The sequence below is a fragment of the Trachemys scripta genome, chromosome 11 (assembly GCF_013100865.1).
Source record: "Trachemys scripta elegans isolate TJP31775 chromosome 11, CAS_Tse_1.0, whole genome shotgun sequence".
Lineage (NCBI taxonomy): Eukaryota > Metazoa > Chordata > Testudines > Emydidae > Trachemys > Trachemys scripta.
The window spans coordinates 68,680,510-68,693,674 of NC_048308.1; the positions used below are offsets into that span (position 1 = coordinate 68,680,510).

At 41.9% G+C, this 13,165-nt stretch overlaps 1 protein-coding gene across 1 annotated transcript in view; it reads left to right on the forward strand.

Annotated features, from left to right (window-relative positions):
* IQCA1 (IQ motif containing with AAA domain 1) overlaps positions 1–13,165 on the forward strand; it is a 149,118-nt gene that overhangs the window by 119,008 nt on the left and 16,945 nt on the right. The window contains exons 14-15 of the mRNA XM_034786437.1: positions 1,334–1,441; positions 6,539–6,738. Coding sequence (XP_034642328.1) covers positions 1,334–1,441; positions 6,539–6,738 — 308 coding nt within the window. The remainder of the gene's footprint in view (positions 1–1,333; positions 1,442–6,538; positions 6,739–13,165) is intronic.

Consider the following 13,165-nt stretch of genomic DNA (forward strand, 5'->3'; position numbering starts at 1 on the left):
CCCTATGACAAACCGACATTGCTGAACTAATTTTCTTGGTGACCTTATCTAAATTAGTCAGAGAATATCCATCATGATTTATGGCCAGTTGCAATTAAACCCTTTGATGCCTTCTAATTAAATCTCTGAAGATTAATTTCTAGCTGTTCTTTTGATTTCTCCTTAAATAAAAGATAAAACCTGAAATGAATTTTACCCTCAAAGGGGGAGGGGAGGCTATGCCAGTGCTTGTCCATCTCCTGGCCCAAACTATGACTGTATCTCTCAACTCTCTCTCATTTTATACCTAATTTTACATCTGTCCCAGATAAGCTGGATCTCTTCCTTCCTATTTGTAAGTTATCATCATCAAAATGCAAAATAGTATTAGGTACAGAACATGTTATTTGTGCTAAAGAAATGAATCCTTCTGAAATGTATTTTTCCTGCACTATTAGTGTATGTCTGCACTGGAGCTGGAGGTGAAATTTCCAGCTCGCGGTGTAGTCTTAGCTTCACGAGTACAATCTTGTCTGAAACCCTAGGTATGTACTTGGTGTGGCTAGCCCATCCCATCGCTACACTGCTATTTTTCGCGAGCTAACATGCATCTACTCAAGCTGGAAGTTACCCCTCCAGATCCAGTGTAGACATAGCCTTAATTTTCTTGCTTGTGTCCCATCCTTCTGGATCTTTGTCCCACTATGTCCTATATGTGATTACAGCTCTCTAACGAGATGAGGCAGGACTCTCGTTTTAGACTGCTTCAGTCTGCAGCAGTGCTAAGTTTAAATAAAAAAGGTGAAGTGCAATGCAAAAAACAAACATTGAACTGAACACAGACTGCTGTGCCGAGTGTCCCCACTAACTAAGATGTGGTGGGAATAATGGAGGCAGGCAGCATTCCGGAAAAAAAATTAAGTAACCTTTTAAACAATATATTTTTCCCTCTTTGAAATCTCTTAGATACATCTTGGTTCATTGGTGATTCCAAAAATATGACATCTCAACTCCCCAAATTCTCTATTGATGTGATTTATGGTGTCAGTAATGATTCTTTTGTGAACCACAAAGTTTCTTTCGAAGGTTATTTAAGACTTATTTCTCTGCTGCATGCCCTCCACAACCTGCTTAGTAGGGAGAGTCAGCACAGGAATGTGTGCTTAACTTCATTTTCCTTCTAGGCCTGTATTCCATGGCAACATTCCCCTACCTGAGTCCCTTTCCCATGGCAGAACTGGGTTTGCTCAGAGCATGCAAAATTTGTATTCCGTGGTAGTTTTTCATGATTTGAATTATGCATTTTATAACAATACAGTGTCACATTTATTAAGCCCATGCTTCCTCCCTGCAGGCGAGTACAGCTATCTGGGGACTACGCTTCGTCAGGTAGATATAGAGCCAATGCCCTCTCTCACAGATGTCAGACAGCTAATAGCACTGTATGGAATATTGCCATTAGGTAAGAGCACAGCAAAAATTACTAAAGGGCAGAATATGATGGTTTGCTTCCTGCCAGTAACATACATTTTTACTAGCTTTGACAGTGCTTGATTGATTGTAGTCTAAAGCATTTTGCAGTATAATTGTTTTTCAATTAAGTGTTCTCAGTGAAGGCCATATCATTTTAATAGTGTATAAAAGAGCATGCACATGCTATTGTCAGGTATTGCATTTCTTTGCCATCTCTGTTTGCATTTTAACAGTTTGTGAATGGCAGCACATAAAGGAAATCACATGGGAAAGATAATAGCTAAAACAAGCTCCAGTGATTAAAATCAATCAAGTTAAGGGAAGGGCTAAGGTTGCAATTTACCTTTTACAAGCTGGCTAATGTTACTTGGCACCAAACAAGGTGAGCAGTTAAGGAATTAGTCTGAGTAGATTCCAGATAGCTGAAAGAGAGCACTTTTAAATGTCCTTGTAGTTTTAAATGCCAGCCACTATTAATATGAAACAAGACTTGGTTGGGTTTTTTTAAAACATGCTGTCTGCCCCAATATTTTTCTCAAGACTGACGGGATGACAGTAGGCCAGGGGTAGGCAACCTATGGCACACATGCCGAAGGCGGCACGCAAGCCAATTTTCAGTGGCACTCACACTGCCCAGGTCCTGGCCACTGGTCCTGGGGGGCTCTGAATTTTAATTTAATTTTAAATGAAGCTTCTTAAACATTTAAAAAACCTTATTTACTTTACATAACAATAGTTTAGTTATATATTATAGACTTTGTAGCAGGGTGGACACCTGCTCCTGCCTGGAAGGGCCTGAGATAGCCCAGGGAGCAGGCAGTGTGAAGGCTGAGCTGATTGGGGGAAGTGGCTGCAGCTGGGGCCATACCCCAATCAGGTCTCAGCTGGCCCTATATAAGAGGCTGGGAGCCCTGTGCTCAGGGAGAGAAGGGCCTGGCTGCAGGGAGCTAGACATAGGGTACCTGTAGTGGAGCAGGGCTGGGGAAAGGCTGAGGAGCTCCAGCCTGGAAAGCCCCAGGCTGCGGCCTAGTATTAGGCCAAGGGGTACTGGGGGTTGCAGAGGGCAGCCCAGGGCTAGGCCAAGGCAGCAGGTCCAAACCCCCCTTGCTAATGATGAGTGGCCTATACTGCAGTCTGCCCCAGGGAGTGGGGTCTAGTTGGTGACTGACAGTGGCCTAGTGCTGAGGCAAGGTGGGGATAGTGGGTGGAGGTTCTCCAGGGAGGGGAGACCCAGACCTATGGGGTACTGCCAGGGGCAGCATCCCAGTAATAGGGGCACCAGGTCCTGGGAGGGACACAGGGGCCAGAAGTAGAGACAAGGCGGATCACCCCGGCCTGCAGAGGGTGCTCTAGAAGCTGGATGAGCTGATTCTCCAAAGCAACCAGTAGGGGGAGCCGCAGGGGTGAGTCTGGACCTTTACAGACTTATAGAAAGAGACCTTCTTAAAATGTTAAAGTGTATTACTTGCATGTGAAACCTTCACTTAGAGTGAATAAATGAAGACTTGGCACACCAAATCTGAAAGGTTGCCGACCCCTGCTGTAGGCCAACCATGGGGAATACAGGCATTTACTACATAAAGGGGCTTTGCACGTGCTATTTATAATTTTCTTTCATAATGTTTTCACTTTTGGGAGACCTCTGTCAGAGGACAGGCAAGTCCTCAGCCAGCCAACTCAGTCCTATGTAGCCTCATTCTGTGCCACTCAGTCCACTTGTTCCACCTCAGGCCAGAATGTCCCTGGCTCTTGTTTTGGTGTTGGGATGGAGGGGAGCAGGGAGCCTTCTCTTCCCCTCCCCTCCCTTGTGTGTACCTTTAATAAAAACCAGGGACAAATGCAATCCTTGCGCTCAGGCTGCTCTCGCTGTACACACTGGAACACAGTGTGTGCATTCCATGGTGCCAGCCCCCTCTGCATGGGCACACAGGGTGGGCACAGTGCACCAAGGGGAGCAGGCTGCACCATACAGAAGACTCTTCCCATCCTATAACAATGGGAATTTGGAAAGGCGGGAGCGAGAGCTTTCCCTCAAAAGGCTTGTCCTTCCGTAGCAAGTTAGACTGTATTAGTTAACTTGACTCCTCAAGGCTGAGTTCCAACATTACGTTAAATGGAACTTTGCAGTCAACATAGACAGGGACCTTCATTTTAAGACCACGTCAGCTGGTCATTGGTTAACTCTACTAGACCCATAGGTTTAACCAGCTAATACAAAGATAAACATGACATCCCTGTCTACACTGCAAGGTCACGTTTTAACCTAATTTTCTAGGATAATCAAGCCAAAGACCCCTCCTGCCAAGGTAAGAGGGGCCCATAAACCTCCTCCCATTAATTGGAGAGAAACTGTGAAAGAGGAAAAATACCGTCAACCAGTAAAAGTATAGACTGTATTTGCAATAGCAAATGTATGTTAAATATATTGCCTGAAGCCAAAAAGTCTCAGGAATTATTTCACCTTTGGGTGGTATTTAATGGATGACATTTTACTTAACTGGCCTCAGAACTACTGTAGTTAATCATTGTGTATATAGATATAGAGAGAGAGAAAGCTTTCCCAAAAATATTCACTTGATAGAGAAAATTTCAGCCCAAAAGGAATCAGAAAATTATAAGCAGTTGAAAGGAGACTTTTTAATGGAAGTTACAGTTCTCTAAAGGGGTTTCTATTGACCTATTATAATCAATGTAGAATAGTAATAAATTGGTATGAAATGACCAAAAATATTCATATAACTTGAGAGGTAACTTCACTACATGGTTCATGGTGCTGGAATAAAGGCTTACAATGGCATTCATCTTAATACTTCGTTCACTGTAATTTATTTGGCTACTTTAAGTCATTAACACATTGATGGATGAGTTTGTTTTCACTTTTAATAGCATTGTTAGCTAAACAGTCGCCCCTCCTTCTGTAGTGGTTGTAGGAGTTGGCATTTCTCTTGCTCTCAGTACCTGGAATAGAACTTTTCCAGAACTGGCAAAGCTCCTGCAAAGGGCTCTCACCTTCTGGACTTTTTTCCCCCTACCAATGAGCTGGCAGACTGAAAGTTTGAAAACCCTCAGCATGTGATGAGAGGCAGAACTGTTCAAGTTGCTTTAGAGTGGTAATCTCTACATCAAGATAAGGGCATGTTTTTATGTGGCGAGTAAAAGGCGCTGATTTTATTGGACCATCAAGGAAGAGGCAATTTATATGTTAGCAGTTAAGTTTACTGTCTACTGTCCAAATTCTATTATGAGGGATGCTGACCATAATATACTAAATATTTTTGTGGCTTTGTCCATGACAGCACAGATGCTGGGTCCTGCCTCCTCACTGAGAGGCATAATGGCAACTATGATTCAGCATTTACCAGCTCTCTACGCCTCCTTTCTCCAATCCCTCCCTCACTAAGAGCAATGAGCAATGCCGAGGATGAACCTCTGTTCCATCGCATCTTGCACCATCTGGCTCTCAACGAGGGAAGAAATCTCACCTGCACCTTTTGCAGCAGCACTTTCTCATTGGAGCATTAAGCACTTTTTCCTTCTCTTGCTGAGGAAATCGCCAATCAGTCAGTGGAGCAAAGCAGTGACTGAAACAATGTCCAGAAGTGCAGCAGAAAATAGCTGCTCAGCTTGCTTAGAAGGGAGAGAAGCTCACCTCAAGTAGAGATTCTCCTCAAAGAAGTGTCTGGGGTGGCTACCAGCCTTTGACATTGGAATCTGTGAAAGAGTCAGAGGTGCTTGGCCCTTCCTTTTCATGACCTCAGGCTCCCTCTTTTCAGTCAGGCTTCTGTCTCTCCTTCTCCAGGGTGGCTTTCCATAGGATGCCACTATACAAAACCCAATTCGTGCAGTCACAGCCAGAGCCACAAAAAAGCACGTGATGTTGCCCCTTCCCTGCTAAATTGCTTTCTGTGGCTCTGTTAGGACAGTGCAGACACCATCCCCATTTGGCTTTCCAAGCCCAGGCTTCAACAATACTCACTGATCCAACTATCAAGGTAGACCAGGCAACCTCATTTCTTTCAGATCAGAAGAGCTTAAACTGGAGAAGCAAAGGAGAGAGCAGTGAAATCTTGGATGGTGATTGGTCATCATCCTCCCTGTCAGAGCAAGTGAAGAGGAGGAACCCAGCATCTGCACTATCGCAACAAAAAAAAGCAGAGAACAGAAAGCAGATTAGCCACTAAATGGGTATATGCCATGCCTCTACTCATAAATGAAGTAGCAGAGTTCTAGATAGGGCTTAATCTTTCCTTGTTGGAGAATGACATGACTTAACACGCACAGCAATCCCACTCCCCGGTGCTGTCATTGCCCAGCTCAGTCAGCTACATTCCATTCCTACAATCAAGGGATCAGACTCTCCCACACTTACTAAAAGCAGAAATATATAAAGAGAAAATTTTCCAAAAAAAGGGTAGTGAGGGAAGAAAGGGGCAAAAGAAAGACGGATGACATCTGGTTTTAAATTACAGAAGAACGCTCATCAGGAAAATACTCCAATTAGTTTGTTTTCTTATGGAAGTTGGAAAGTGTCATTTTTGGCGCAGATAACAGATTCTACTATTTTAACATATGACAGGTATTTCCTCCCCTTTCTAATTATGAAGTGGGGAACAGCTCTGAGGCAGAATGTTTGTCTCCTCTTTTAAATTAGACCACAGGTATACCTACAACCATACATCTGCCTGACAGCCAACAGGCAGTCAGTTAACAGTTAGGTGTAATTGAAGGCAGATGTGTGCTGTGCATAGTGTCAGGCTTGTCTTCTGCATGTAACTATGTGTCTCATTTTCATTTCATTTCAATGCCCATATCCAATATAAAGCAAAGTGAAACGGTGGACCTGAGAAGAATTTTGCTGGAAGTCACAATTAAAATAAGTTCAGTACTATTGGTTTTCCTGCCACGAACAAAGGCTAACATATTCTACAGCTGTAAAGTGAATTCTACACCACTTGCTCTACGTTAGTGAGATGAAGAGTTCACATTATGAAATATTTATCAGGAAGAAAAACTGAAGAATCATTCACTATTACATTTATGGCAGACTTAAATGAAAGCAATAATAGTGCCTTATTACTTTTTATAGGTTCTCAAGCAGTACATGAGAAGGCTCCTTTGGTGAAAGCCTTGTTGCTAGCTGGGCCCACAGGAGTAGGAAAGAAAATGCTGGTGCATGCCCTCTGCACAGAAACAGGAGCCAATCTCTTCAACTTGTCTGCCTCTAACATTGCTGGGAAATACCCAGGCAAGAGTGGTCTGCAAATGATGCTCCACATGGTGTTAAAGGTACTGTATTTTTTGACAGCTGATTCTCACTAGTCTGTGTGCTTTTTTTATTTCTTCTCTTAAAACTCCTGTGGAATCATATCCTACTTTCTTTTAAATAAGTTCCACTTTTCAAATACTGGGCTCAATCCAGGGGCAACTGGGTGAAATTAGATGGCTTGCATTTTATATTAGGTCCAACTAGGAGATCCAGTGGTCCCTTCTGGCCTTAAAATCCATGATACTATAATAGGTAAGTGTATGGTGCCCTTGAAATGTCCACATTTCATTCCACTTCCCCTTGTGGATGATAAATCACCTTATGCCCATTTTCTCAACTTCAAAGAGTAGATCTTCAACAAGCCAGTTGCTCTGGGTTTAAAATAAAGCCAAGAACCAGAGTCAGAGTACACCAAAAAGGTGGCACAACTGTCCAAGGTCAAAACAAGTCACATCCCAGATTTGAAACTCCCTTATGGCTTTCAAATTTCCTTAAAACAATGTTCTGACAACCAATATGTTCATCACTGTGGCGGATTTAATGCCCCAAGGGAAATCACTTGATGTAAGGTTTTTCCATGTCACCACTTGAATGATCTTTGAATTACCTTGAGTATGAAAAGCATTATATAAAACAAAATTTTGTTCTGTGTTTCTGTTTCCTTCAATCAGGAATATTTATTTGAGATGCAACATGTAGTCAAATAATGCTAGCTATTGTTGGGTGTATATTTCTTGCACAGGAGTCACTACAAGTGGCTCTCTGCTACACAGCTGTCTGGTTAGCTGTAGTGCTCATTTTGAAAAGAGGAATTCTACCTTAGAATTACAGGAACAAAAATGTAAGAATATATGATGGGCTTGGAAATGAAACCAGGTATATTAATTATGAACATATCCAGAACCCTTACTTATGGACATAATCAGGGCCCAATTTCTTCCTTATTCCATGATCTTCACATTTCTGATGAGAGGGTGTAGGCCTACAGTCCCAGGAGGAATCCTTTAAAATTGAGACAAAAAACAAATAAGATCTCCCTTTCCCAGTGACAGAATCCCCAGGAGAGATTATGGATTCAGAATCCTTTTCTCCAGAAAGGAAACTATCATAGAATCATAAAAGATTAGGATTGGAAGATACCTCAGGAGGTCATCTAGTTCAACCCCCTGCTCAAAGCAGGACCAACCCCAATTAAATCATCCCAGCCAGGACTTTGTCAAGCCAGGCCTTAAAAACCTCTAAGGATGGAGATTCTACCACCTCCCTAGATAATGCATTCCAGTGCTTCACCACCCTCCTAGTGAAATAGTTTTTCCTAATATCCAACCCTCCCCCACTGCAACTTCAGACCATTGCTCCTTGTTCTGTCATCTGCCACCACTGAGAACAGTCTAGATCCATCCTCTTTGGAATCCCCCTTCACTCTTCTCTTCTGCAGACTAAATAAACGCATTTCCCTCCACCTCTCCTCATAAGTCATGTGCCCCAGACCCCTAATCATTTTTATTGTCCTCCACTGGACTCTCTCCAATTTGTCCACATCCTTTCTGGGGTCCAAAACTGGACTCAATACTCCAGATGTGGCCTCACCAGTGCCGAATAGAGGGGACCAAGTATCAGGGGGTAGCCGTGTTAGTCTGTATCTACAAAAACAACAAGGAGTCTGGTGGCACTTTAAAGACCTCCATCCCTAGGACAATGCATCCCATACCTTCCGGTCGATGGGGTCTCCTTCTGATCTCTTCCCTCAGATGACTCTTCCAAACCATTCTCTGACATAATACCTGTGCAGAGAGCCTGAAAACAGTTTCTTATCTCTATCTGCATTGGGGGTACATGGGTTCTCCTCTTTCTTCTTCTGGAGGTCACATACTGCCAATTTTCTTCCCATTCTGCACTGCCCTCTCTGATTCTTCAACATGCTGTGCCTGCAATACCAAACACTGAATTCTATCCAGAAAAATCTTTATTTTCTCTGATGCAACGCAGGATTGATACTTGGGTCTCTAGTCCTTTAACCTTGTCTTCCAATATGGAGACCGGTTTGCACTTTGTAGAGACGAAGTCGCTTCTGTTCTCTGGGAGAAAGACAAACATGGCACATCCTGAGCAGATCACAACAGCTGATCGCTCACTATCCATATTGTCTTCCTTCTAAGAGCCTCTTCAGATGTTATTTACTGCTCACAGAAGCCTGAAAGGCAAAAACACTCTGTGGGAACATCCCCCAGGTGAACTCCCAGGCAAACTCCCTCTGTTTACCTGTCCTCTGTTCACCGCACACGTTCACAACACATGAGGAGGGAAGCTTATTTGTTCCCACTAAAGGTTTCTTCCTCTCCATGATAGACTAGTATCTGATCGCTGCAAGAGTATATGCACAGTATAATTCTTGACACAAAGGACTTCTGTATATTGCAGCATACATGTGGCATTTATATTCACAGCTCTCTGAATTTCACTGTCTGACACATAATAGTTCACCTCGTTACATTTTTCCTTGTGTGTAGATTCACAGGTCTCAATAACAGATAGTTTCAATTATAAATTTTGCACGCAACAGCAACTGTTACCCTAGTCAGACTGGCATAGAAGGCGTTTGTATTGACAAAGATACTTATTTATAGTGAGCCGAATAAAATAAAGATTGTGTACTTATAATTATAAGTAAATTACAGGAAACATTGCTATAGTTATTTCTCATGTTATTTGATCCATGTAACCATTACTAAACCATGAGATTTACTAAATATGGATTTATGGTGCCTAATGAAGGTGAAGTAACCTAGAACTCTTGATTACCAATCACTTCAACAAACAAAAGAGTTTTGGTAACTAAATTAAACTCTAGAGAGCATTAAATGACCCTTAGGAAACTTTCTATCCATAACTGAACTGATGGCAGTCATTTCACGGGAGACACCTTAAACAAGAGAACAACGTTGGAAAAGAGAGACTTTAATTTGTTTCAGGTGCAAAAATCCAAATCCTTTTTTCGTATAATTTTTGGGAGGACTCTGTTGCAAGATACAAACCAGCTCTGACAAAAAAGGGACTCAAGTTATTAAAAACTGTCACTTTTAATGTAATTTAGAGGAAATGACCTAATTTACTTTAGTGGGAAAACACTGAAATTTCACTCTGTCTTTCCTGAAAAACATATGAGTGATTAATATTTAACAGCAAAATTACTAAAGGAAGCTGTGAGTATCAAAAAAATAAGTACATATGTTCTCACAAAGAAGCCATATAGTACAGTGATCTGTTTCAGAGTATAGAAGAAGGGTCTCCAGCTGATATTGTCCCAGTAGTGCCTGAAATGAATCTGATTCTTCACGTCAAGGGTGCTGGATCCTTCCCATGAGTGGGGAACCAGGGGTCCCACCCCCCTGAGGCCTCATAGCTGCCCACGTGCCTCTTACCATGACCAGGCTGCGGCTCTGAGGCCCTCCTCCCCATCTGGAGCCGGGTTGGGGATAGAGCCGCGTGGGCAGCTGTGGTGAGCTGGTGTGGAGTCACAGACGGCCAGGGGCTGCTCTCAGCCCCCGCCCCCCTCCTCCCACACCATGGGCAGGTGTAGGGTCTGCGAGTATGGCTCCCACAACTGCCCGTGTTCCCCTCCCCAGCCAGGCTCCATGCTGGCCTGGCCAGGGGGTGGGGCCTCAGAGGGAAGAGGAGGGGAAGGGCCTGAGGTCTGCCCCAGCAAAAAGCAGACCAGCCATGTCCCACCCCACCCCCCCCACACACACAAAGAGGTTCCGGCGCCTCTGCTTCAGATAAATGCAAAATACTCCAATGTATGTTGGTTTCTAACTATTTTCCATACACTGTGCCTGACTTAAGTCAATGGAACTCTGTCAGTTTATGCCAACTGAGCTGGGCCTCAGTTGATTCCACTGATGCTTTTTAAATATAGGAGTAGCGCTTCAGAAAACTGTACCTTATACAACATTTTCCATGGGAGAAATAATAGTCTGATTTATCTGACAAAATAAAAGGTTAGTGGAGGCAGCCTAGAAATGATAGCAGCAAATCCAGAGACGAGCAAGGGAAAAAGCTATAAGACATAAATCTCTTGGGCAGGGAGTATAAAACTGTAGGTAGTTTAGAAGCCACAACTCTGAGGCAAAAAATATAACTGGCATTGCAACAACACCGAAGAGGGCAGCAATCAGATTAATCACAAGTACAGACACACCTCACCTAACATCTTTCCCAGGGCAGCAGCAACACACAGAAAAGGCATCGTACAAGGAGCCACAGATGGGAAAGGACTACTGGTACAGTATTGATCAGACTAAAGGGTTGGAAAAGAAGTGGCCAGGAGAAAATAATGGGTGTGTGTGTGTGCACGCACGCACAAGCTACTTAGTTCAAACACAAAGCCACATAGGGACACAATAGTGCTCCCTTTGTTGAAACATACTGCATTCTATTTTAAACAATCACCATTGGAAGATTGAGTAACGAAGGTATTGGTTATGGAATTTACCAAAGCTAGAGACAAAGATAAATCAGTCCTTTCAGACTATTTGTGTGTTGTCTTTCTGAAATCTGAAAAAGATCAATAAGAAGTTACCCTAAAATGTTGGTAGAAAGCCCATTTTATTAAACATTTCGCTGCTGTGAAATATTTCCCTACTGTGATTGAAATACTGATCAGACTTTTATTCCAACAGTCAGAAGGTGTAATCTCTTATGCATGGTGCAATGAAGCCTGCCTAAAAGGAAAACCTGTAAGAAGGTTATTCATGAATATTGCCAAATATCAAATAAAATAAACGTATAATATCATTTCAAAGGAAGGGAGCAGATTTATCTTGATTTATCTCCTAAAGTTAAAATGTAATAAAAGTCAATCTGTTAGAGGATTTTATTATTACACTGTCTCTATAGCAAGCCAAAATATATTATCTATAAAACCAATATCTGTTAAAGGAACTCAATTTTATGTTTTCCCCATTCTTACTGAAATCTTGTTCCACTTGTTACTTGTTCTAGTCAACCTCACACAGTTGGGACCAAATATTCATTTCTGATTTTCATCAGTTTGATCTCAAAGTGCTTTATCGAGGCTTGTGCTGTCAATATATGGGGCTGGTCTGAGCTGATTTTCAGTGACCCATCAATTTCTGCAGAAACTTGACTTTATTCTTTCATTTTAAATTAAGGCTGGAATCTTTGAGCTTGGAGGAGCTGTACATACTCAGCAACTCTCAAAATCAGGCCGTTTATTTGGGAGCCCATGTGTGGCATTAAGTGCTTAATTTATAGGCACCCAAGTTTGAAAATTTTAGCATAAGTTTCTTACAGTTGCAGTTATATCGTTCCTTCCAAACATGAACCAAAGCAGTCTGGAGAGTAACTGAAACAATAGCTCTAAGACAAAATGTTGACAATAGAACCATGGAGCAGCAGAACCATGGTGGTTTTCACCCATTATACCCAACAAAATCCACTTAATAGTTACTTTCTGTTCTGCTTTGATTCAGAAATGCAGGATAACCTAGTCCTTATTGGACACATGTAAAAACACAAAGTCGGATCAGCACATGCAGCTTGTATGCATTTTCGATTAATGGAGATGGACAGAAGGAGCAAGAGTTACAGCAAAAGAACATTTTTGTCTCAAATGTACATCAGATTAATAGCTGCAACTACAGTGAAGATCAATTTTTAATCAAATGTTGCTAACATAATGCAGTATTAGAAGGGTTAAGGAGCCATCTGCTGGTGACTTCAACAAATTGTTGAACGCAGCAATGCTAATAAAATTTCAATTATAAATTAATTATGTACAGTGCATTTAATTATCCATGGATTCAAACTACCCATGGATAATTCAAATAAAGCACTTTCACGGGGGACATACAGTCTGCTCTGTATCTGCCAACAATTTAAATTAGATACCAATGGATTATGGGTGTCTGATTTTTTTTTTTTAAATTAGCACAAAAGCAGTATATTGGATCATGTCATATTAGCATATATGTGGAATTCCGCTGCTCCATGCTATATGCCTCTATTCGTTCACAGTTCATTGCTGTTTATTAGAAAGCAGAGATCATTAAAGTATCTGCTTTATTCAAAAACAACAAAGAGTCTGGTGGCACCTTAAAGACTAACAGATTTATTTGGGCATAAGCTTTCGTGAGTAAAAACCTCACTTCTTCGGATGCATAGAGTGTGCTTTCACTCTATGCATCCGAAGAAGTGAGGTTTTTATCACGAAAGCTTATGCCCAAATAAATCTGTTAGTCTTTAAGGTGCCACCAGACTCTTTGTTGTTTTTGAATAAAGCAGATACTTTAATGATCTCTGCTTTCTAATAAACAGCAATGAACTGTGAACGAATAGAGGCATATAGCATGGAGCAGCGGAATTCCACATATATGCTAATATGACATGATCCAATATACTGCTTTTGTGCTAATTTAAAAAAAAAAA